Raw genomic sequence first — 23,202 nt, 5'->3', positions numbered from 1 at the left:
GAAAATTTTGGAGGTTGACATAGTGGGTAGCCAGAGCAAACAGACCTTTGGTTACATCAGATGTTAATCTGCCTAAATCTGTTGTCTGTGTTTATGCTGCCATGGCAACGACACTGACACCTCATCCTGACATTTCTACAGTTCTCACCTGTCTGACAACCTTTCTCTCTCTCACACACACACAAACACACTTGTGTAAGTTTGATTAATCATACACTTGGGTTCACTTAAAGGTTTGTGTCCCACAGCACCACTCTGACCTTTGATTTTCCTGCACATGTTTCATGGCTTCGTGCTGTTTTACTGATCAAGCTGAGCTTTATGAACGTGATGAAAGTCCCTGTGTCCTCACATCACAAATTATTTCAAAGGTCGTGATGTGAGAAAACCTGTTTTTATTGTTGTTCTGATAAGACTATAAAAACAACAATAGTTTACAAGGGTAAAGAGGTAGATTTAGATGAGAAATAGTATATATTGTATACATATGAAACTTTGCATATGAGAAAAAGTTGAAATGTTCAAAATCACTGCATGTGAGAAATCATATTTCATAATGAGAGCAAAAGATTTTCAAAAGAATGAATCAACTAATTTCTCTACATTTGGTATTTAGTGTAAGAGCTCAAATATTTAAAACAATGCAAATAAGCAGTCACATTTCAGACATATGTTCTTTTCTTTTAACCACTTACACTCGAATCTGCCCTAACCTAACATAGCTGTGTGATACTAACAGGGAATCTATTTTTAGACATTGATATCACCAGGGTGAGCTGTAATATGGGTGACGTCAAGTCACTTAACACTACATCTCTATGTAGTTTACATTCATTCACTCTATATTATATATTGATTCTAATAAGTTCGAGTGGAGAGAGATGGTCTTAGAAAATGGAAATATTTGTATTGAAGAATTGGGGCAATTTATTTCAGGCTGACTTCCAGAAATAGATACATTTCATGACTAAATAAGAATGAAAAAAATTTGCATTCAACTTGGGTGTGGTATTCGATTTTCTGTTTCATATTTTTCCAGCAGTTTCTAGAAATGAAAAACACAGAGGTTTAGCTGTTTCTTAGAAGCATCAGGTTTTTGGAAAAAATAGTGGCGGTGGAATAAGACAACGCCAACATAACTCCCATTCAAAACAGGTTATGGTAGATGATAATAACAAACAGTGCAATATGTTCAACTCTACAGACAAATATAATTGACATTATTATTTAAAATGACTGACGTAATGGATCAGACTGACCTCGCTTTCATCTTCTGTCTCATTGATGCATGGCCCGCATCACTGACACATTCACACAGCATGCTGATAGAAATTAACCCTTGAAATCAATCGCTAAACATCAGACAAGATTAATACCAGCCAAGATTCAATTGACTTCTTTGTTAATTTGCATACTAGCATGCTGGAGGTACTTAACCTTTGACTTGCCTCTCAGCGTGCCTTTAGTTAGATGAATTGTTACTTTCATATTTTCAAACAAACAAGCTTGTGATAATATCTCTCAGACAGTCTTTGAAACCCAGTAATTCATGTTCAGAAAAATGTGAAGTAGTAAAAGATTAAAAAAACTGATCTAAAATGTTGTAAATCAATTTAGAGCTCCCTGCAACAGACACTGATGACATCATTAATAATCATCCCTGCTTTATGAGTGCAGAAGAGAGGTGACAGTTACAGGAACATTAGGTAAATATGTTAATGATATTGTACAAATATAAAGAGTGTATGAAAAGGTTTATTGTTGAAACGTATACAGATTACCTTAAATATAATTTTACATCAAGAGCATGGCGAGAACATGGATTTTTTACTCAACAATTCAAGAGGTAGCAAATAAAGGTCTGTATGTGTGTATAGGTGACAGTATGACCTTTAAAAAATGGCACAGTACACCACAAACCTTTGCCAAACGTTTGTCTCTGAGCCTGAACTGGAGCCAGACAGAGAAAATCTAAAACAAGCTCTAGTCAAAAATAATGCAGCCTTTCGTTATTCAGCACATTTACCAGCACATTGATGCGATAGAAAAGCTTGTGCATTATTCTTATTATGTTATATAGCCACAGTCTTTAGGCCACAAATCAGCATAAAATGGTTTATTTATAGTTGTCTCATTCTCATCTCCATTTTAGTTAAAAAAAAGATAAAATGCAACCTACAAATGATGCACTTCAGCTTTAAGTGTAGTGTAGATTTGTTCAGTCTGGCTTGTTCAGAGACTTACAAAAAAAGGTATAAAACAAATAATGTTGAACTTCAAGCTCCAAAGAATAAATATGAAACAAAACAATCGACTTAAGCTCTAGAAGGACAGTGATACCTACATTTTAGGGATGCACCAATGTATCAGCCGCCGATATTAATCAGCCGATATTGGATTAATAGAGTTTGAAATGGTTTTAGATGGTTCTAAAATCATCATTGAAGATCCTCATGTTGTCTTATTGTAATTTTATCTTAAATTGTGCCTTGCAAATGTTAAAAGGATCCATGTTCAGTAATTTAATTTAATGCAGAAAAGCTAGCTAGTATTGTATAGTACTGTATGCACTTGACCAATATCGGTATCGCATGATAGTTGTTTGTTAAAATCGGTATCGGACAAAAAAAAAAAACATATCGATGCATTCCTACTTCATTTAATATATTTATCCAAAACCAATACATTTTTACCACACTTTATAAAATATTACTTTGCATTTTCCCGTAAAATATTGCACGCTATATTATCCAAACTCATGGGTCTGTATTAGCTAGTGCTGGCTATCAAATATAGTTAACAAGACTAAAACAAAGACTTCCGAACATTGACTGCAGGTTCACCTTTGGACTGCTTTGTTCTCAAATGTAAACATTGCCGTTCTTTCTTCATTTTCCTTTATGGCACTTGATGGATGACTAACACGCTAACTGGTAACTTGTAAAAATATTTGCTTACATAAAACAAAGAAAAGCGATTTGAAACATAAAAAAATAACTGTGGAAAGGATTAATTGAGCACTGTACTGCCCAGCAAATAATATTTGTTTATCAGCATTTTTTTAAACTAGGCGTACGGGTGGGAACACTAAAGCCTCCTCAAGGCAACACGGGTGTACTCAAGTTACATGATCTAAGGTGTACGGCACACACAAAGCAAGCTGAACCAACTAAAAAACTCTAGTCTGTACATTCAGTAAACATTACATATCGCAAAGAAAAACAGTTTTGAAAAGGATATGGAAAGTCAGGCTTCAAAAAGCCTGCAGCAACCGTGTTGAGCATGGTCTCCACTTCTGATGTTTGACTGCTTTTTCTTCTTTGAAAAACTCAAAAGAAAAACCCAAAAGAACTGATACGTGTCACACTCCAGATAAACAGATAAAAGACATTTGTAAAGTTGGACAAAAGTTGTGCTGGCATTGTCTGATCTCTTAAATGGCTCAGAGAAGCCCTGAGTTTCATACTCATGGTCCTCAGGAGGAGAGACCTAATTGGCCACTCTTAAATAAGTGGCATCTTTAAAAAAGAGAGAGGCTCAGATCCATGTGTCAACCATCTTTTATCCTCAATACGCAAAGAGAGGTCTGTGCTGATGAAGCCTGGCTCTCGCATGACGCCGCTGTCACCAGTCTGAAGCACCTTTGCTTGGCAGAGCCCCTCATGTTCTCAGCTTGAGAATGATTGTTGCCAGCATGAGGAAGAACGTGTTCCATCCCAGAGTGACTGCAAAGCCTCGCCAAACCATCATGCGGGACAAACCCCAACCTAAATGTGACATCAGAGAATTAATATAAGTTGATAACAGATTGAGAAGACTATACACTAGACAATAAATACACTGTGACTCCCAGACTAATCCCACTCTGATGTCATAAAGGTCTACGTACAATCTGTATTGTTTCGGTAACATCAAAGAGCCTCGCCTCGAATCTATCTAGCGAGCCGAGAACTGTATTAGCAGTCCACATAATACTTTATGGGCAAACTTTTATCAAATGTAATTCTCGGTTTATACTGTCAAGTTCCTCCCTTGTTCACGCCCGTATTAATGCTGTCAGTTAAACAATGTTCAAGGTGAGAAGACTCCACCTCAGTCCTGTCCATGCAACTCGACAACTAATGTGTTTGTTATGGACCATTCGTCATGTGGATTTCATATGTACATGATGATGTGTGTGGAGTAGTTTCCTTACACAGATTTGTATAAGAATCACAAAGTACCAGTAGTTTAACACCAGGTTAAATAATTTTATATAGAATTTGGAGTGGAGAGAACAGAATTGAGTTAACAACGGTTATCTGACATGCAGCTGCTTTGTCACAGTAACATGGATGCATGCGCATCTGCACTCTGAGCTTTTCAGTGGTCAAAAGCACTTTTTGGTAAACTCCCATCCTGGCAAGGTGTTTATGTAAACACAGTTGGATAAAAATATCACATCATGTGTAAGCACAGAGTATAGACAATCAAAAATGAATTGCTCCACTGTCTATCTTGGGGTTGATATTAAAGGTCCAGTGTATGAAATGAACCACCATTTAGCAGTGAGGTTGCGAATTGCAACCAATGGCTCACTCCACCAGTCGCCTCTCCCTTTCAAAGCACTATGGAGGTTGACACATAACTAAGATGTCGTCGTCTTTTCACTTCTTTGCCGAATTAGATAGCGTATTAGGGAATCATGCTCTGTAGAGAAGTTTGTCTGTTTAGGGCTACTGTAGAAACAACATGGCGAATTACATGTAACAGGACCTGTGATGTATGTAGATAGAAATAGCTCAATCAGAGGTAATAAAAACATAACGCTTCATTATGCAAGGTCTGAAAACATACAGTCGTTATGTATATTATATTGCATTTTTGTCAATAGAAGCTCCAAAAAATTACACACAACACCTTTAAAGGGATATTTCAACCATTCTTTTTTTCATTATTTACTCATCCTCTTGTCATTTCAAACCTTTTTCTTCTGCAGAACGCAACAGAAGAAATTCTGAATAATGTTGAACGAATGACATTGGCCTTCATTGACTTCAATTGTATAGACACAAAACCTCTTAGACATTTATCAAAATATCTTCTTTTGTGAGCGTCATATACAAGTTATTAAAGTTTTGAATGACACGAGGGTGACAAAATTATGAATAGATTTTTCTGGGGGTGAACAATCTCTTTAATCTATACTAATAATATCACTGTTTACTAAACGTATTACTATAAAAATGCTGACTTAACAGAGAAGTATTTGGCCCTGTGCCATTGTTTGAATTTCATTTAATTGTTGTATTATTATATAAGTAGCATATTCGTTCCTATGGTATCAAAATTGGTCATGAGAATCATAAAAGTTTTGAAATTATGATGTTTTCAAGTGTTACTTTACCCCAAAAAGAAAATTCTGTCATCATTTACTCACCTTTGAGTTGTTCCAAATGTGTATAAATGTATTTGTTCTGAAGAACACAGAGAAAGATTTTTAGAATAATGCTTATAACCAAACAGATCTCAAAACCTATTGACTACCATAGTAGGAAAAATTACTTTTTATTGTGCTGTTGAACACAAAAGAAGAATTTTTAAAGAACGTAGGACAGCAAACAGTTCTGGGGCACCTTTGACTACCATTGTTTTTTTCTAACTATGGTAGTCAATGGGTGTTGAGATCTGTTTGGTTATAAGCATTATTCCAAATATCTTTCTCTGTGTTCATTGGAACAAATACAGTTATACACATTTGGAACAGCTCGGAGGGAGTAAATGATGACAACATTTACATTTTTGGGTGAAGGTTTCCTTTCCGTTAAACCTCTGGGTTGCGGCTGTGTGTGAATGCACATAGTCTACCTCTGTACATGATACAGCGCAGTGCCTCAGACGCATAAGTCTGGGGTAGAACCAGACTCAAATAACGCAGAGGATACGGGATACATTCGACCGGCCAGATGACGCCTGCAGGAGAGAGATCACAGATTTCATCAAGTTAACACATGCTTCTGTAACATCGTGCAAATAGTGCATGTCTGTGTGTTTATATTTTTAGTAGTGTATTTGTGTTAAGAAAGGTCATGAATGATTGTGTAAAAGCTTCTCTTTGAATGTGCTCATTATAACCAGCAGGAGTTAAAATTCACATGTGGGTCCCATTTCCTACTCCATTTCTTCACAATCAATCCATATATTTCCATTCCATTTTTATCTTGTCTATTAATCATTTTCTGAGCATGTTTCCACTATCATTCTATCATTTCAAACACTCCTGCAGAATCACATCCATTAATTCAGTGGGCACACCCATATCGTATAGCCCTCATACAGCCCTTATTACATATCCTGGACCGAACCATTTTCAGGGTCGGGAAGAAATTAGGGGCAGTCTTGACACTGAGAGCTGTGTCAGTACTAGTATTATATATATATTCTAATAAAGGAAATAAATCAAAATAATACATATAAATATTTAGTTACAGGCTAGCTCTTTGTATTCTAATATAGATGTCTGTTATAATGTAATATCCAGAGGCATACCACTAATGATGAGATTAGGATAGAAGATGCCAAGAGCTGCCTGATTGGCCGACTGCTCGTCATCGATAGCAGAGGAGATGACCAGGCCAAATGAGATTCCAGTCACACCCTGCAGCACAATCAATGAAATCACCAGAGCCAAAGATCCTTCATTGGGAATCTGCACAAGAGAAACAAAGAGGATGTTGACACGAATGGATAAACCTAATGTAATTGAAACACTGTGTTGCTAAAAACAATACGCATGTGTTGCATTCAACAATACGTTGTTAAAATACCTATCGCATCTCTTCTTAACGTGTGATTTTAAATAGGTCTTGTGTTTTGAACGTACTGGCATGACACAATCCCATAATTCTTACACAAGTGTGAAGAATGTCATCAGTCACAGCTTTTGCTGGCTGTTAAAAACAGCACACGCCAGTCAAGGCAGTGTCTTTACTGTTCAAAATACCACAAATCATTTACAGTTCTGTTACCAAAGCAGTCCCTTTGTTGCCACGGTGGTTAAGCACAAATCCCAGTAAGGAGAAAGATAAGAATAAATAGATTTTTGTCTCACTCCCAGGGTCATTGCTTAAATTCTTTCCAGGTTCCAATAAGCAAGTTATATAATTGAGACAGAAAGAGACACGTTTATGATTCTTGTTAATTCAGGTTCAATTTAATTCAACTGAATTTATTAACTTCACTTGGACTTGGACACCACCCTTTAGATTTTATTTGGCCTTAGTGCAAATGCATGCAGAGAATCAATATTGTGTCTCAGTTTCATTTCAGTACGGTTAGCTCAGGTTGATACTACGAATGTATATCCAAATAAAAAACAAGATTACTCCTCCCTGATTTCTAACCAATCAAAATAAAGATAACACAAACAACGCTGTGAAGTGACATTGGCCTTGTCTTTAAATATTACACTTGATGTGGATTTGCTGTCTGCAGTCTTCCCTCCCTGTGTCTGTAAAGTCCACAAGGCCTTAGGGTGTCCGATTTGTCATTTAATGATTCAGAAGTGCGCACGCAGAGTATTGCATGGAAGGACTGAGATCAGCATTCAGGGCAGGGCCGTTGATATGTACGTTTTAGTATTTATTCATAATCAAACCAGACATAATCATGTCTCATAATCACGTGTCCCCATTGAGTGGTGTGCATTCAGGTTTAAGTCCCCACCGGGATATCAAAACAAGGCCACAACAAGTCTTCCACTTGATACAAATATGTAAAGTATTAATGAGAGATACAATATTCAGCTGACATGCACACACTCACTTTAAAGACCAGCAGGATGAATATCAGCAAAAGGATAATCTGAACACTGATGACAAAGAGCTGTGAGAAAAGGTGGGCCAGCATGGTCTCAAAAGAACTTACACCTACAGAAAAACACACACAATAATGAAATGCATACAAATTCAGACCAGAAACATTTCCAATCTCCTCACGAGTGATAGGCCCCCACTAGTGACAAATCTCCAGACTGCTTATTGAGGAGCCATAGACAAATATTTTAAGTGTTTAAGGACAGTCATCTATCTGGTGGATGTGAAGTCTCACCTGCCACCCAGCACCTGTCCAGCAGCCCCTCCTTCCTCTCTAACACAAAGGACAGAGCAGTCAAACCTACTGCCAGGTAAAATGTGATGCTGTAAAGAATAAAGACAAAGAAAATACATTTACGTGTTTTCCTTGTATATACGTGCAACTATGTGTGTTAGTTATTTACCTCAAAACGGCTCCTGGAGTCACAAATGTTGAGAAATCTGTGTTCTTACTGCCATATATAGGTTCTTCAAACTATGAAAGGAAGAAAATAAAGAGTAAAGAATAAAGAAAATGAAATGATTAAGAAAGTGATAAAAGACAATTGTAAGGATAGATGGGTCATCTCAAATTGTAAAATGCCAGTTAAAATCTCGGATCATAGAAAGCGCTCTCACTTTTATAGGGACGGCCACCATGTATGACAAACTCCCCAGTTTAGTCTCGATAAAAGCCTTTTGAGAGAAGAAAATAAGAAAGGACAAACAAAGTTTAAACAATCTAGATACAGTGAGTAAAGTTTCAGCATAATGTTAAAATGCGTAAATGACCCTTCACCTCAAAGGCCTCATGGAGCTTCTTCTGTAGCATTACGGCAATCTGTCGATCTGAAAAGTTAAAAAGAAAGAAAGAAATATTAGGTGTGTCCATTTGGAGTCCATAGACGAAAGCTATAATGAAATAAGTAATGGGGCAAAAGTCATCATACATTGACAGTGACACTATACTAGCTTTCTGTATAAGAAGAATATTGTGAAATTTAGTGTTTGTGAAGAAAAGGTTGACACATCGTACACATTGGTATAGGTCTGGACGCCCTCTTGTGGTAGCAATACAGAATCACATTATTCCTCAATCATTTTCAATGCAATAAATAAAAAAATAAAACTCACTTGTCAGGTCAAGCCAAACATGCACAGATCCTCCTTCAACCACATTTCTAGAAACTCTGGGCTGCAACATTCTGCACACATACAGATATGATAAAGTGTTAAACACCATTCCACACATTTACCGCATTAAAGTTTTGGCTCACACCTTAATTTTGCATATTAATTTATGTTATAGGATCAACAAAGTATTAAGTATATCTGTCTGTCTGGTTGTCCATATGGGACTGACACCCAAAACATGAAACATACAGAATGACAGGACAGACTTGTTCTCCTCCTATTAAAAACACTTGATTCACATCTGCAGCCCCTCCCAATACTCTAACCATCTGTCTGATTGCTCCAGCCATTGTCACCAGACATGTGACCTTGTTTACTTAATGCTTTCATATGTTAAAGATGAGGTAATAACTCTGAATTGATGTTTCATGTCAGACAAAAAAAAGCTCATAATCAGTCATTCATATGACACAGAGCTCCAGAGGCAAAAAAGTGCTGTGATTAGTTTTTTTAATAATAGGCCAGACTTGTGTTTGTGTATATGAACAGGTGGGGTCAGTGTGTGTGTGTGTGTGTGTGTGTGTGTGTGTGGCTGACATAAGTGTGTGTCTTTGTGAGAACTGAGAAGAGTATGAGTGAGCGGGCGAGATAGATGAGGATGTGTATGATCAGCTGGGCGAGGGATGGTGTCATTTTGCATTTGGTGACGCCTTCAGGTGATACAGTATGTCATTAAAATGATGTCATCATATGAAATTGTTCTTTAAATAAACAATAACAACTGGATCTACTTGTTGATTAGATTGACACCTACTTGTTTTACGTCACCGCTGTGATTGTAAGTCATATTGATGCCGTTGTATAGTCACAAAATCCAAAACAAAACACGGCACAGCCTTCTTATTTAACATTACAAACTGTGAAACCCTCCAAGTCATCATACATCTGAAACACTGGAGCTCACCTTTTGGTTAGATAGCTGGTGAAATTCTCCCCAAATTCTATGACGGCCCAATATTCCCCATTATGGATACCAGCAAACGCCTCAGAATGTGACAAGCCCACCTGCGTAGAGGAAAACAAAACAGTACCTCACATCAAATTGGCAAAATAGTTGTGCATTTCTAGTATGAAAAAAAGTTTCTAAATTAAAGGAAACTCGGATGTTCAAATTCGCTGTTTTTCAGGAAATTATTAAAAACTGTACATTTTAAATTATTAAAAACTGTGTTGCGAAGTTGAAAAGCGCCTTAACACGTTTTATTGGTTAGATATTTGCAAAACCCTGTGACATATAATATAATAGGAATGAGTTCTCTAACATCAGTTTTATTAGATAACCAGCAAGATAAGTGTAAAACTACTTCTTTAACAAAAGCTGCATCTGTTCAGTCGGTGAGGATCTGAAAATAAACAGCTTTTCTTTTTACTTATTATAAGATTGTTTTTGTTCCCCATTAACTTGTTGAAGTGAAATCAAGAAAAGAGGTAGTGAAATGGTGCAAGTCTGTATCATTGCTATTTGAAGACGTTTCCCTGCCCCCAATAGTGTTGTTGAAAATGGTCACAGATCAGGATCTAGTATCACCCTGAAAAGGTTTCTTTGGCAATGACTACATACATTATCCCTTAAAACTCAACTAACAAAAATTCTAATTCATTTCTAGTCTTAGTGTTTGAAACAAATGTATGTTATTATTTTTGTGAGTCCACTACCTGGTTGATACTAGTGTTGTCAAGAAACGACAGCAGTAATCTGCTGTAGCTGCTGGAGCCGCTTTCATTATTGACCACAGCCACGTCGATGCCTTTGGGGTCTCCGCCAATGCACAGACACATCAGACAAATCTGAATTACAGGCAACAGGAACTGGAAACACAATGACCTGAGCACAAACCGGGAGAACACAGGCTTAGACAAATTACATAAGTGATAATGTTGAGTCAATAGTTATTCTGCGATAATGACTGGGTGACGAAGGCTGGCAAGCTGGCCATCCATCTTCATTCTCTTTACTTGACCAGATAACAAAGTTAAATAATCTGATCATTGTCTTTTTCTCATAGTGACTGTACAGAAATAAATACCCTGGCATTCTTTTCATTCGAACCATCGTCTTGATCATGAGGGCTGCGATGTTGCGCCATTTTGGTATGATTTGTCTGGCTTGCACCTTCCAGTCAGCTGAGGAGACACAAAGACACACACATTTAATCCAGATGCGAGTGTCAAGGGGTTTCTGATCTAGTTTCTAGATTAAGGTGTGAAGTTCTCAGTACCTTTAAATTTGGGCATTTTCTCTGTTAAACTCTTTCTCAGTATGGGCTCTCTACTTTCATCGCTCATATTGTCTGGAGACGGTCCGCTTTCCAGCACGCGGTCATGAGGACTCTGTTTGGACCCCAACTGATCGGAGTCCTCACAAAGTTGTAAAAAAGCACTCTCTAGTGTCTAAATGCACACACATACATACGAACACGGAGAAATACAGGTTAATCCAATGTTTATTTGTACTTGAAAAGGAAATGCTTTTGATTATGTGCGTGTGCTTGTGTGTTTGTGAAGACTGTGAAGTTGTATGCCACTGGCCCATGATTTTTTTGTACATGTATTTAACTGCATCTATACTAGTTTGTAAATTATTTCCTTTAAGTAGACCTGAATAAATTGATAAAATGTGTGTGTGTGCGTGCGTGCATGTGCGGACTCACCAATGCATTGTGTTGCTTCATAACAGCATCTGGGGGACCCTCAGCTAACAATCGACCATTCCTCATCAAACCCACCTAAAAGCAGAGAGTTAGACATTTAAAGCAGCAATGTGGAGATTTTAGCAGCATATGGTGGTGTGGTTGCGAATTGCAACAAACGGCTCACTTCACTCCTCCCTTTCGAAGCACTACGGAGGCTCTCACAGGACTCTGTTGTCATTTTTTCGCTTCTTTGCCGAAGGAGATAATGTATTTACGAAAGAGTTTGTCCGTTTAGGCCTACTGTAGAAACAACATGGCGAATTCCATGTAAGAGGACCCGCATGGTATGTAGAAATAGCTCATTCGAGAGTAAGAAAAACATAACGCTTCATTACGTAGGGTCTTTATACACCTCTAGTTATGTATATTATATTGCATTTCTGTCAATAGATCTTCTAAAAAATTACACACAGCACCTTTGAGATACCCAGACTCTGGGTCCCATAGGATCCTTTTATAACTCAATAACTCAACAACTTAAAGGTCTTGAGGGGTCTTTATAGCGGCCATTAGCGGGGAGTTTGATAATTGCAACCAATCTCTCAGTCCTCCGCATAACCCTCCCTTTCTTAACAAGACCACTGTACAAAAAGATGTTGTCGGCTGTGACAGCGATGTGGTCATTAGAAAGACTGTAGAAAGAGCGACGTCCTTTATATTTAATTAAAATAAAGGGTCTGTGGTTTTTAAGTATAAAAAGAAGGATAAAGGTCAGGACCCGCGTTAATATTATAAAGACCTTCCAGCAGAGATGCGTTAGGACTCGCGGTACTTAGGCTTTAAGAGATATACTTATATATATCTATGGAGATACTTTCCAGCAGAGATGTTGGAGAGAAAGATCATCCAACAATCACCCCCGAAGAGGTTGCTTTGATTCGTATCAGTATGTGAGTAACAAATTTTTTTCCCACAATTTTTCTGTTCTGTCCCTAATGGCTGGAATACGCTACAAGACTTTTAAAATCTGAACAGACTAAATTTTTTTTCAACCACTTCACACACTTGCAGACTTTTTAATGTTTCAGATAGAAACACACTAACTGATAAAATATGCAGACGGGCACAGATTTAAGGCAGCAAGTCGAGACTGAAAATCTTGTCTTGTAGTATATTTCAGCCCTTAGCTGCGCATTCAAAGTTATAGAAAGTTAAAGTTAAGAAGATAATGAATATTAAAACCGCTCTGCGCCAAATGCCTTCGCTACACTAAAATAATCTGTACAGGGTTTATATAAATCTAATACAAACTACACAGCGAAAAATCAACCATGGACCAAATTGTGGCGTATGAAACACGTCTTTCATTAACTGTTAAATATACACATGTTTAACGCATCATATAAATACAAAATTATTTCTCATCTTAAAATGCCACAGTGACACATGTCTGTAAACATTAAATCATGAAGCAAAATATTCAGAAAATGCCATTTAAATGTGCTGTAAATTAATAAATAAATTAAGGTAACATAAAAACATGTTGCCATGATTAGTTGATCATTTAATTTTTTACAGGTAATCCACAGAGGTCTTTTAAAGGCTATGGAACCCATATAAACATAGATAAACATTTGTTTTCATTGTTGTTGGGTTTTCTGTTGAAAACGTTGAAAATGTTTTTTTGAAACTAGAGAGGGCACATCACATTATCAGAGCCATCGTGATTTTGGAGACTTTGTTTCATTGCAATGGTGTTTTGGAGAATCAGCTTAAACATATTAAAGATATTTTCTTTTTGAAAGGTAGAAAGAAACAAAAACAGATCAAAAAAGAGAAAAGACCAAGGGTGTTATGAATCATGTTTTTGGAATAGTTGTCAAATAGTTGACGTCACGGATCCGGGTCTACAAGTTTAAATGAATGTGTTTGCTTTCATGTGCATGCAGAGTGTACATGTGTGTCTTGGGTGCACCTTAAATACGTTCTGTGAAGTAAAATGAAACAATAGTCAGGTGCCTTGAAATGTTTGCTGTCTTGTCTTCTAGAACCTACTGCATGTTTGAAGTAATCGATGTCCGTTTATGAAGCAATTATGTGTGTTAGCGAACAACAGCAATGGAGGCTTATTTTTATGCCACATAATGTGAATATGTTGTACACAGATTTTTCACCAAAAAGTATGTATAATATAGGCCTAAGCCACAAAAGACAATGCATACTTAAAGTATACGAAATGATTCATGATCATTTACAAAACAATACGCTCTCTAAGATCTCAAAACGCACGACTTTTGATAATACCTAGAATAACTAAATCCACCAAAGGGGGTTGAGCTTTCTCATACGTAGCACCTAAACTCTGGAATAGCCTTCCTGATATTATTCGAGGATCAGACACACTCGCCCAATTTAAATCTAGATTAAAAACGCATCTTTTCAGCCAAGCATTCAGTTAATGCAAAATATGCTAAATAAACCACCAGGAGATGCTGACATTAGATATTATTTACTAGAATAATTGGATTTATTATATAAAACACCATGTAGTGTGTTTTACCCTTTCTTGGGTTTTTCGTTTTTCCCCTGTAAAGCTGCTTTGGAACAATTCAAATTGTGAAAAGCGCTATATAAATAAAACTGAATTGAATTGAATCTAGATTTGACAGTGGTCAGTTCAAGATGGTGCCTTACCGTGTTGGCTTGTCTGGCCTCCTCGATGTAATGGGTTGTAATGATAACAGACACTTGTCCTTCTCTCACAATTTCTACAAGATGCTGCCATATCCTGCAAACATGGAGAGGTTAGTGGACATGTCTGGTTCTGTCTGTAAAAAGGTCTATTACACTATGCAAAAAAATCTTATATTTTCATCCCAAAATTAAAATAAATTTTTAAATCTGTCTTAATTTACTTTCTTTCCTCCACAGAAAACAAAAGATGATATTGTGAAGAATGTTGGTAACCAAACTATGGCGGTACCCATTTCATTATTGTATAGACACAAAACCAAAGTCAAAGAGTATCGCAGTCTACATTCTTTAAGTATTTTTTTGGTTTTGTTCTGCAGAAGAGAAAAGTCATACAGGTTTGAAATGACAAGAGGGTGAGTGAATGATGACAGAATTTTTTGGATTAACTATCCCTTAAACTTTATTAGGGATTCTGTCCACATCCATCAAAATAAAAATTAAATCATTTGTAAGGTTAATATCAGTGCATAGGTTAATAATTCAATTGCTTTGGAAAGACAGCCCCACAAAAATGGTTGTAGGCTTAGACAGGCCTGAATCACAGAATGTGTAACAGCTTTTAATACAAGAGGATTTAAGATGAGTTCAACAGGGTCTCACCAAGACCAAGCTCTGTAAAAACAATATTTGACTCTGTGCACTTTTTGATTGAATAAAAACTGCTTTTCAATTCTATGTTGCAATTCATTAATTAAACAAATCGTGATCATTTGCTTTAATACCTGCTTTCATTGTCTTTTTTATCAGCAAATTTATCAAAAGTAGCAACAATATGGCATGCTATTAAAAATGTAAGCTTTTTTGTGGAAAATATTAGATTTAAAAAAATATTTGTAGTGAGTTTTTGTTGGAATCTTGAGCCTATAGAATCAGAATAATCCTCAGCATGCCACATATACTCAGAATGCAATCGCATGGGAAAGGCATGCCAAAGTGGGATTTGCTCATTATTCATGGTGAAAGCTCTGCATACTAAAATCCAAGTTTCAGTTTGTAGGGAAATGCAAGCTGTTAGGAGGAATGTTACAACAACACAGTTATGAACTGAATTGCAATTTCGGTTGAAATGGCAAATAGGGACGGAGTAGTAAAGGGTAAAATCCTGTGTCATGCTTGCAGAATGTAAAGATTGAGGGTGGAATGCGTACTTGGCACGGAGAACAGGGTCCACTCCTACTGTGGGTTCATCTAGGATCAGAAGTTGTGGGTTTTGAAGTAGGGCAGCTCCAAGAGAAACACGTCGCCGCTGGCCTCCGCTTAATGCAAAATATAGATGAATATGTTTATTTTTAACATACATGTAAAATATACAAGGTTTTGTCTTCTGTCGAGTGAATTAAGAAAAATACTGTGCAAAAATATTTCAGTCACGCAGGGCTCGACATTAGCGCTTTTCAGGGACAAGCGAATGTTTTGCATGGGCAAGAGAGAGATAATTTTACTTGCCCGACCGGACAAGCAACTTGAAGAAAAATAACAACAGTGCGACTCATGTAGTATAATATGTGCATTAGACAGAGCTGCATGTTTTTGTGAATTACGTTTGTCGTGGCTTTGCTTCTTTGTGTGTGACAATGATCAATGGCGCACCGCGCTCCATGTAACTTGATGCAGACACGGAATCCTGCTATTTAAATGTCATCTGGCTGTTTTGTATGGAGCGATTTTAGTCTCATTAATTATTCATGCGTAAAACAAGATACACACATGCGTAAACAGTTTTGCATGCATAAAACCTAATTTACGTGCACATAGTATATATTTACATTTACGAAAAGCAATTCACGTGCGTAAAACAAAACTATTTTCTCACAAATTACGTTTCGCAAACATACAACTGCGCACATAACTTTCGAAAAGTTAAAATGTATGCGTTTGTCTTGTTTTACGAATGTGCAAATCGTCACACACGTGTGAATCGCCTTGGACGTGTGTGTGTTTTTTGAGACTCTCCTGGCGATGCAACCCCTTCCACTTGGGTTGTCGTACTCTTTAGCCAATCAGATTCAAGCTTACCATTCAACCAATCACAACCCGCTGAGGGCGCCGGACTCAAGGAAAACGGCTCTGCGCAACTTTAGTGCAGTTTGGCTCAAATAGAACGGAAATGATGCATCACCCTCACCGCACGTTAATCACATTACGATCTTTTCCACGCTTGTGCAGCTTTGTGGGTACAATTTATTATATTTTTTACTGTTAAATAAAATACAATACTCAATTTACTTCGCTGCTGTCCACCTGTTCTCATTTCACTATGCGTTCTGTCAAGTCAGTTTGAAATACTGTAATGTTTCCCCTGACTTTGTAGTTCTTTCTTCATGTAAATTAATATAGTCTAGTTAGACATACGTGTTATGTTCCTTATTGGCTTCTGTAAACGCCATTGAAGGGATTATTTTACTAATGGATAGATATATTAGCCTATATAGACCCATACTAATAAATGACTAAATTTAAAGTTAACTAGTATTATCAGATTTTAATTTAAAAAAACGACACAAACCGTCTTTGACAATACTACTGACCGCAGATAGAAAGGTAAGGTAAATAGACATGCCATACAGCAATGAATCGCAAAATGGGAGGAAACTGAAGATTTGCAGTGGATTAAAAAACTTTATTCCACATGTAACCAAAATCATCTATGTTCATGTAACAACTCTATTATTTTGGAATGGCAACCACATAAACACATCGTAATGGTAACGTAAGCAACATTTAAAAACATAAAAACAGACAAGCCTACAAAACAACATATATGTGCCGCCTGCACCAAAGCTGCGCAGAGCCGTTTTCCTTGAGTCCTGTAATTGGTTGAATGGTAAGCTTGAATCTGATTGGCTAAAGAGTACGACAACCCAAGTGGAAGGGGTTGCGTCGCCAGGAGAGTCTCAAAAAACACACACACGTCCAAGGCGATTCACACATGTGTGACGATTTGCACATTCGTAAAATAAGACAAACGCGTACATTTTAACTTTTCGAAAGTTATGTGCGCAGTTGTATGTTTGCGAAACGTAATTTGTGAGAAAATAGTTTTGTTTTACGCACGTGAATTGCTTTTCGTAAATGTAAATATATACTATGTGCACGTAAATTAGGGTTTTATGCATGCGAAACTGTTTACGCATGTGTGTGTCTTGTTTTACGCATGAATAATTAATGAGACTAAAATCGCTCCATAGTTTTGCGTCATATTGAATTATGTGCACGACACGAGTGATGGTCGAGGATTTGTCTGCGTCTACACTGTATGATGATATAAACACATTAACTTCATCTCCAGAGTTGATCCGAGAGTTCATTTTACAAGCATTCTACTGTTTGAGTGAAGCTATCTGCAAACACACAAGAACTAAAGCATCTTCCCGAAGACCCGTAAAAATAAAAGTCCTGTTAAATTGAACACTCAATTTACAAAGAAAAAAATAATTTAGTGTACTATAGCTATTGAACATTGTAGTGCCCTTGTTGTAAATTGATATACACTGTATACTATAGTAAAGTTAAAAAACACTATAGCATCTAAAATTGAATCTAGGATTTTTACAACAGTTTACTATATATATATATATACTATAGAATACTACAAGAATTTATGCAGACAAATATACCACTATTCTATAGTAAAAAAGTAAAAACACAGACCTTTCAAAATGAAAATGTAAACAAATTTAGGTTGTCTAAAAATGATATGGCCCCAAATAATACATCTGTATTAGACATTAATGTATTTTGTCAGTTACCAGCCTATTCATGATGACCTGCGCATGCATATCTTTTTTTAATGATGACAACAGACGATTTACTTGTGCTACTACTGTTTGGCCTGTGCTATCAAACTTTAAACCTCTCTAAAAAAAGTTAACTTACAGCCTAAACACTAATAATGTAATGACTGCTTGCTTTGATTTATAGCAGTCAAATTCTGAAAGCGGACACTAGTTAAAATGCTTAGAAGCAAACTTGACCAATCTAAATCCAAAACAATTATATTGATTATATTATATTATTATTCAAAGTAAATATAATTGTTTTATCGTTGTACAAGTAACTTTTGAGAAGTGGATGACAAATGTACTTGTCCAAAGGACAACCACATTACAATGCTTAATGTCAAGCCCTGGTCATGTCAATTTTTATAAAAACATATTTTTATCCTCAAACACTAAAAACTCTTAACATAACATAAAAACACGAAACATAAAAAAGCCAATAATTAGAGTTTAAAAAAGTGTAAATAAACCATCATAATCCAATCACAAGCCCTGCTGTAGCTCCTCCTTAACTAACCCCACCAGTCGAAGAGAAATTATTAATATGAAAACCACTTTGATCTTCTAGGGTTTTAGGGCCTTTGTTTTGCCCTTCTCATGTTCAAATGGATGAACAGTGAGTTTAGCACTGTGACGACAAAACCAGACCGACGGGACACGCGCTGCCTTCATGCACTACACTAGGTTCTCATGCTTCACATTTCTCTGTCTTACTGACGAACAATCGCTTCTCCTCACTTCACATGACAAAAAGCTTTTTATAGGTGGAAAGTGACCACTGTAGAGGCAGCGTGAGAACTTTTTGAATGGACACAGGGTTATTTTGCAAGCATGATGTCACATGGTAATCTCGGACGAGAATACGGGTGTAAGAACATTTCGCAGAGAAAACTGGGACATGTTGCTTTGTTTTCTGTACAATCTCTTATTTTACACTCAAACTCATAAATCTATTCTAAAACTTCTTAAACTCCAACAACTATAACATGTACATTCTGTTGGCATTACCAATGACAAAAACGTAATTTTACGTCTGCTAAAGTGTGTTTATCTACCTGAGATTTCGGACAAGACTGTTTTTCTGTGGCAGGTCCAAGAAGTTGATGAGGAAATTTATTCTGGCCTCTGTGTCTTTGGATGAAAGACCATGGATCCGACCAAAAAACCACAGTGTGTTGCTTATAGTGAACTCATTGTACAGAGCTATGTCCTATACATATTAACAATAAGAAAAAAAGCAGAAAGAATAATGAGATGAAGATTTAATCTCAGAATAATCTAACTCTGCATCATGGGTATACCAGTATCTCTCCCTCACCTGTGGCATGTACCCCACCATTCTTCCTGGCACTTCATGTCCTGGGAAAGCAGGCGGTTTTCCTAATGCTGTGATGTGGCCATGGGAGATCTTCAGAGTTCCCACAATGCACTTCAGCAGCGTGGTCTTCCCACAGCCACTTGGGCCCAGCAGCCCATAACTAGACAGGAAACAAAAATAGCACAAAAGCATTGGAACCGAATTGAAATCACAAGAGCACAACTAGTTGTCGGTCATTGTTTTAAATAGATTTCCATGCTCATAAATCAGAGTGTATGATTCAGATGACTGGAAAAGGAACAAAGAAGATGAAGTCAGAGATGCCAAAAAGGATAAACAAATCAGGATAGACATTTCAGAAGATTTTCAGATGTGAATTTTCATATTTGCTTTTCAGTAGACTTTCAGTAGACAGTAGACTCAAAATGATGCAACTGCTATGCAAAAAAATTAGCTAGTCTACTTACAATGTTTTTAATGGAATTACAGGAAAGCATCAGTGTTATAAACATAATCTGATCCACATCTGACTCTTAAATATGGGTCAATTGCACCAAACCAGACTTTATGAAGTTGTGTGCAGTATTTTCAACAATGCCCCGAAACATTTTATCTACACAGTGGTTGAACTTGATTATAAACAGATAATAAAAGACTGTCAGATAAAGAGACTTTGATAAACTAATATAAACAATTAGTAAATATATATTACATTGTTGGGAAGCAAAAGCAACAAGAGAGAATAACGTTTTACAAAATTATAAAAGTCATGTTTCCTAAATCTTAAATCTTTCTAGATCTGTATGACAATACCTGCTTAAAGCATTTAGACTTCACATTAACATGGTGTGTGCAGACAAAAGGTCAAAGGTCAAGCTTTTAGTATGTGATGGAATGAGGTAATGAGATTCAAATGCATATATTCAAATGCAAATGTTGTCACAACAAGGTCTGCTTTTAGCCATGCTTTCTTTCTTATTGGGAAAATTAAAGATTGGTGTCACTAAAGACATATTTCTAAGCATTCTGTCATCATTTACTCACCTTCCAGTTATTTCAAATCTGTATACATTTCTTTGTTCTGATGAACACAGAGAAAGATATTTTAAAGAACGCATATAACCAGACAGAGTTGACTACCATAGTAGGAAAAATGACTTTTATCATTTTGTTTGTTCTGCTGAACATAAAAGAAGATATTTTGAAGAATGTAGGACAGCAAAGAGTTCTGGGGCACTTTTGACTACCATTGTATTTTTTCCTATTATGGAAGTCAATGGGGAGCAAAATCTGTCTGGTTATAAGCATTTTTCCAAATATCTTTCTCTGTGTTCATCAGAACAAAGACTTTTATACAGATCTCGAAGGTGAGTAAATGGTGACAGAATTTTCATTTTCGGGGGAAGGATCCCGAGAGAGAGTAAGAAAGAGACTCACATGTGGCCCTGTGGAACTGTGAGGTTCAGATTGTTTAGGACTTTAAGTTTCCCATATGACCGACACACATTATGACAGTGGATTGCAGAACTGCAGTTTCCTGTTTCCAAATCAGCCTTCATAGTGCCACTCTCTGTATTCTATAGAAAGGGAAAAAAATCAAGTTAGCTCAAAGTTATTAAGTATATTAAAAAGAACATCAATCTGTAAAAATAAATAGATAAAGTATTTTTCACTTTTCATGTCTGGACTGGTACAACAAAAACTGCCAAAAGTATAAAATTAAATGGCATAATCACAACATATGACCTGAAAATGGCTCATCATAACCATAATCTCCACATCTTCTATTTCTCGTCAAGGACTCTCTCTCAATTAATCTCAACGCACTTAATCCCAAATGGTTTATTTTAAACACACTCACAAAGAACTAATATATATAATGTATAATATTTGATTTGAATGTGGTGCTGGATAATGTAGGATTAGACGTTCAGACAGTTGTGAGTGTATTTAAAGTGGCTGTTCTTTGGCGTGATTTTTTTTATATTTCACATATTTTAAGTCTATCGATCACCGCTGTCCCTCTTCTCACAAAACCATAGGATTTTTTCCAATTTCCAGAAAGTCACTCCTTCCGAAGCACTCTGATTGCTAAAGCTGACCCAATCTGTCGAAATTGGTTCCCCGCTTAGAGCGTGTCTGAAGATGTCCCACCCATACCATATCAGCGAGCTTCTGCTTCTCAGGCTGTTGTGATTGGTAGGTCCCCCTCTCAATGCACGTGTATTCATAAACTTTGGCTATTACCAATAAACAGTAACATTGGCGTCAACTTTACTTCATCATTTAAAAACATGTGGATCGTTCTAAGTATAACGGAGGTTTGCTAGTGCATGTGCAAACGACAATCTTTTTTAGAGATGGCAATTTGTTTCCTACTTAGGCATGTAAAATGACAACGGACCGATTGGCGTCAGACCGGTTATATTAACACCAATAACAGAAGCATGAAGACAGTATTCGAAATTCATCTGACAGTTTCGTCACCACAGCAATTTTGAGCAGCTAAACTGATTTTGTTTTCAATTTCATTATTGCGTTAGCCTAAGGGGCTCCCTTTGTGACAGCACCTGGAAAACGTTCAGAGTTGTTTGGGTTCCTCAGTTCAACAATTGCATGACTTATTATTCTTTCAAAGCATGTATCCTAACCATCACTGCTTAATGGTCAATTTAATCATAAATCACCAACATTATTGCAGACAAATACAATAGATTACAAAGCGGCGGCCAACATTAGCTACACTTAATTGTGATGAAAGATCAAATGAGTCGCCTACATTACACAGTCGTTTAATGTAATACAAATACGCAGAATTTATAATGAAAATGTTACCAGGCGTCACGATCCTTTATGATAAAACACGTGTATAAGATGAACAGTCCAGCTTTTCTTTTGGGAAATACGTTCTCGCCGGAGCGCGACAGGTACAACGATGCGCAGCGGTCACAAACCCTGGCCGCAGCCTCGGAGAAACTGCCCGTGTGATTTGGTCCCTCCACCCGACAATCCCACCCCTTGAACGCCGGCCTCCTTCTGATAGCCAATCCGAATAAGCACAGCAATACTGACGGGATCTGTGATTGGGCAGCGGGACGTCACTCATATAGCAATACACTGGCTGCTGATAGTGTCTTCACCGTTCCATGTATGCGTCAGTGAGAGACGCCGCAGTGGCAGACCAATTCATCTTCTACGTCTATAACGTGACAATTAAGCACGAAAGCTTGTTTAAAATCTGTCGATGACTGTTCTCTGGCTTTCGTGCATCTTAAATGAGCAGTCATTGTTGTCAGTCATGCGTTTTGCACAGTCCCCCATCAATGCCAAATTTATACAGGGCACGTCTCTTGTTTACTAATGGATGCTCTGCTAGGGTTGTATGTACAGTAAGCATGAAAAATTTATAACGTACCTGCTCTTCCATCTCGGTGCTTTCTTTAGGGGCTCTCTCGTTACCGGCCATAATAATCGGACCGGGGAGATTACGAGAAGATGCGTTTTTTTCGGTGCGCGCAGATGAATGGATTACTCATTGTGCTCCAGATCAGACTGTAACTGCTCTCTCCTGATGTTTAAGATTCAGGTTAAAACGCATAGAAAATATTACGATGTACAATATTTTAGAATGGCTTCTGGAGACAGGTGTGTTTAGCTGTGGCACAATCTAGGTCCTGCCCTCTGGGGCACAA

The 23,202-nt window shown here is 37.1% G+C and overlaps 1 protein-coding gene across 1 annotated transcript; it reads right to left on the bottom strand.

Annotated features, from left to right (window-relative positions):
* Positions 1-1,737: 1,737 nt before the first annotated feature.
* On the bottom strand, positions 1,738-22,473 carry abch1 (ATP-binding cassette, sub-family H, member 1). The gene is made up of 20 exons (XM_079457958.1): positions 22,346-22,473; positions 20,948-21,087; positions 19,511-19,670; positions 19,248-19,402; positions 15,562-15,669; positions 14,354-14,447; positions 11,678-11,752; positions 11,246-11,417; positions 11,054-11,150; positions 10,683-10,851; positions 9,931-10,031; positions 8,967-9,037; positions 8,632-8,681; positions 8,472-8,528; positions 8,258-8,328; positions 8,089-8,177; positions 7,804-7,907; positions 6,529-6,688; positions 5,848-5,952; positions 1,738-3,767 (listed from the first exon to the last, which is right to left on the bottom strand). The coding sequence occupies exons 2-20, from the start codon at positions 21,067-21,069 to the stop codon at positions 3,661-3,663; spliced, it is 2,067 nt and encodes a 688-aa protein (XP_079314084.1). The 5' UTR covers positions 21,070-21,087; positions 22,346-22,473; the 3' UTR covers positions 1,738-3,660.
* Between the last annotated feature and the right edge of the window lie 729 nt (positions 22,474-23,202).

The sequence above is a fragment of the Barbatula barbatula genome (genome assembly GCF_947034865.1).
Source record: "Barbatula barbatula genome assembly, chromosome: 6".
In the NCBI taxonomy this organism is placed as follows: Eukaryota; Metazoa; Chordata; class Actinopteri; order Cypriniformes; family Nemacheilidae; genus Barbatula; species Barbatula barbatula.
Note: the sequence above shows the minus strand (reverse complement) of the source record. Positions and strands in the feature narration are given on the sequence as shown.

Coding starts and splice junctions, on each gene's coding strand:
- abch1 (XM_079457958.1), bottom strand. CDS start 21,069: ATGAAGGCTGATTTGGAAACAGGAAACTGCAGTTCTGCAATCCACTGT. Junction 11,418..11,677: donor TGAAGCAACACAATGCATTG/GTGAGTCCGCAC, acceptor GTGTGCATTTAG/ACACTAGAGAGTGCTTTTTT. Junction 8,178..8,257: donor ACTCCAGGAGCCGTTTTGAG/GTAAATAACTAA, acceptor TATTCTTTACAG/CATCACATTTTACCTGGCAG.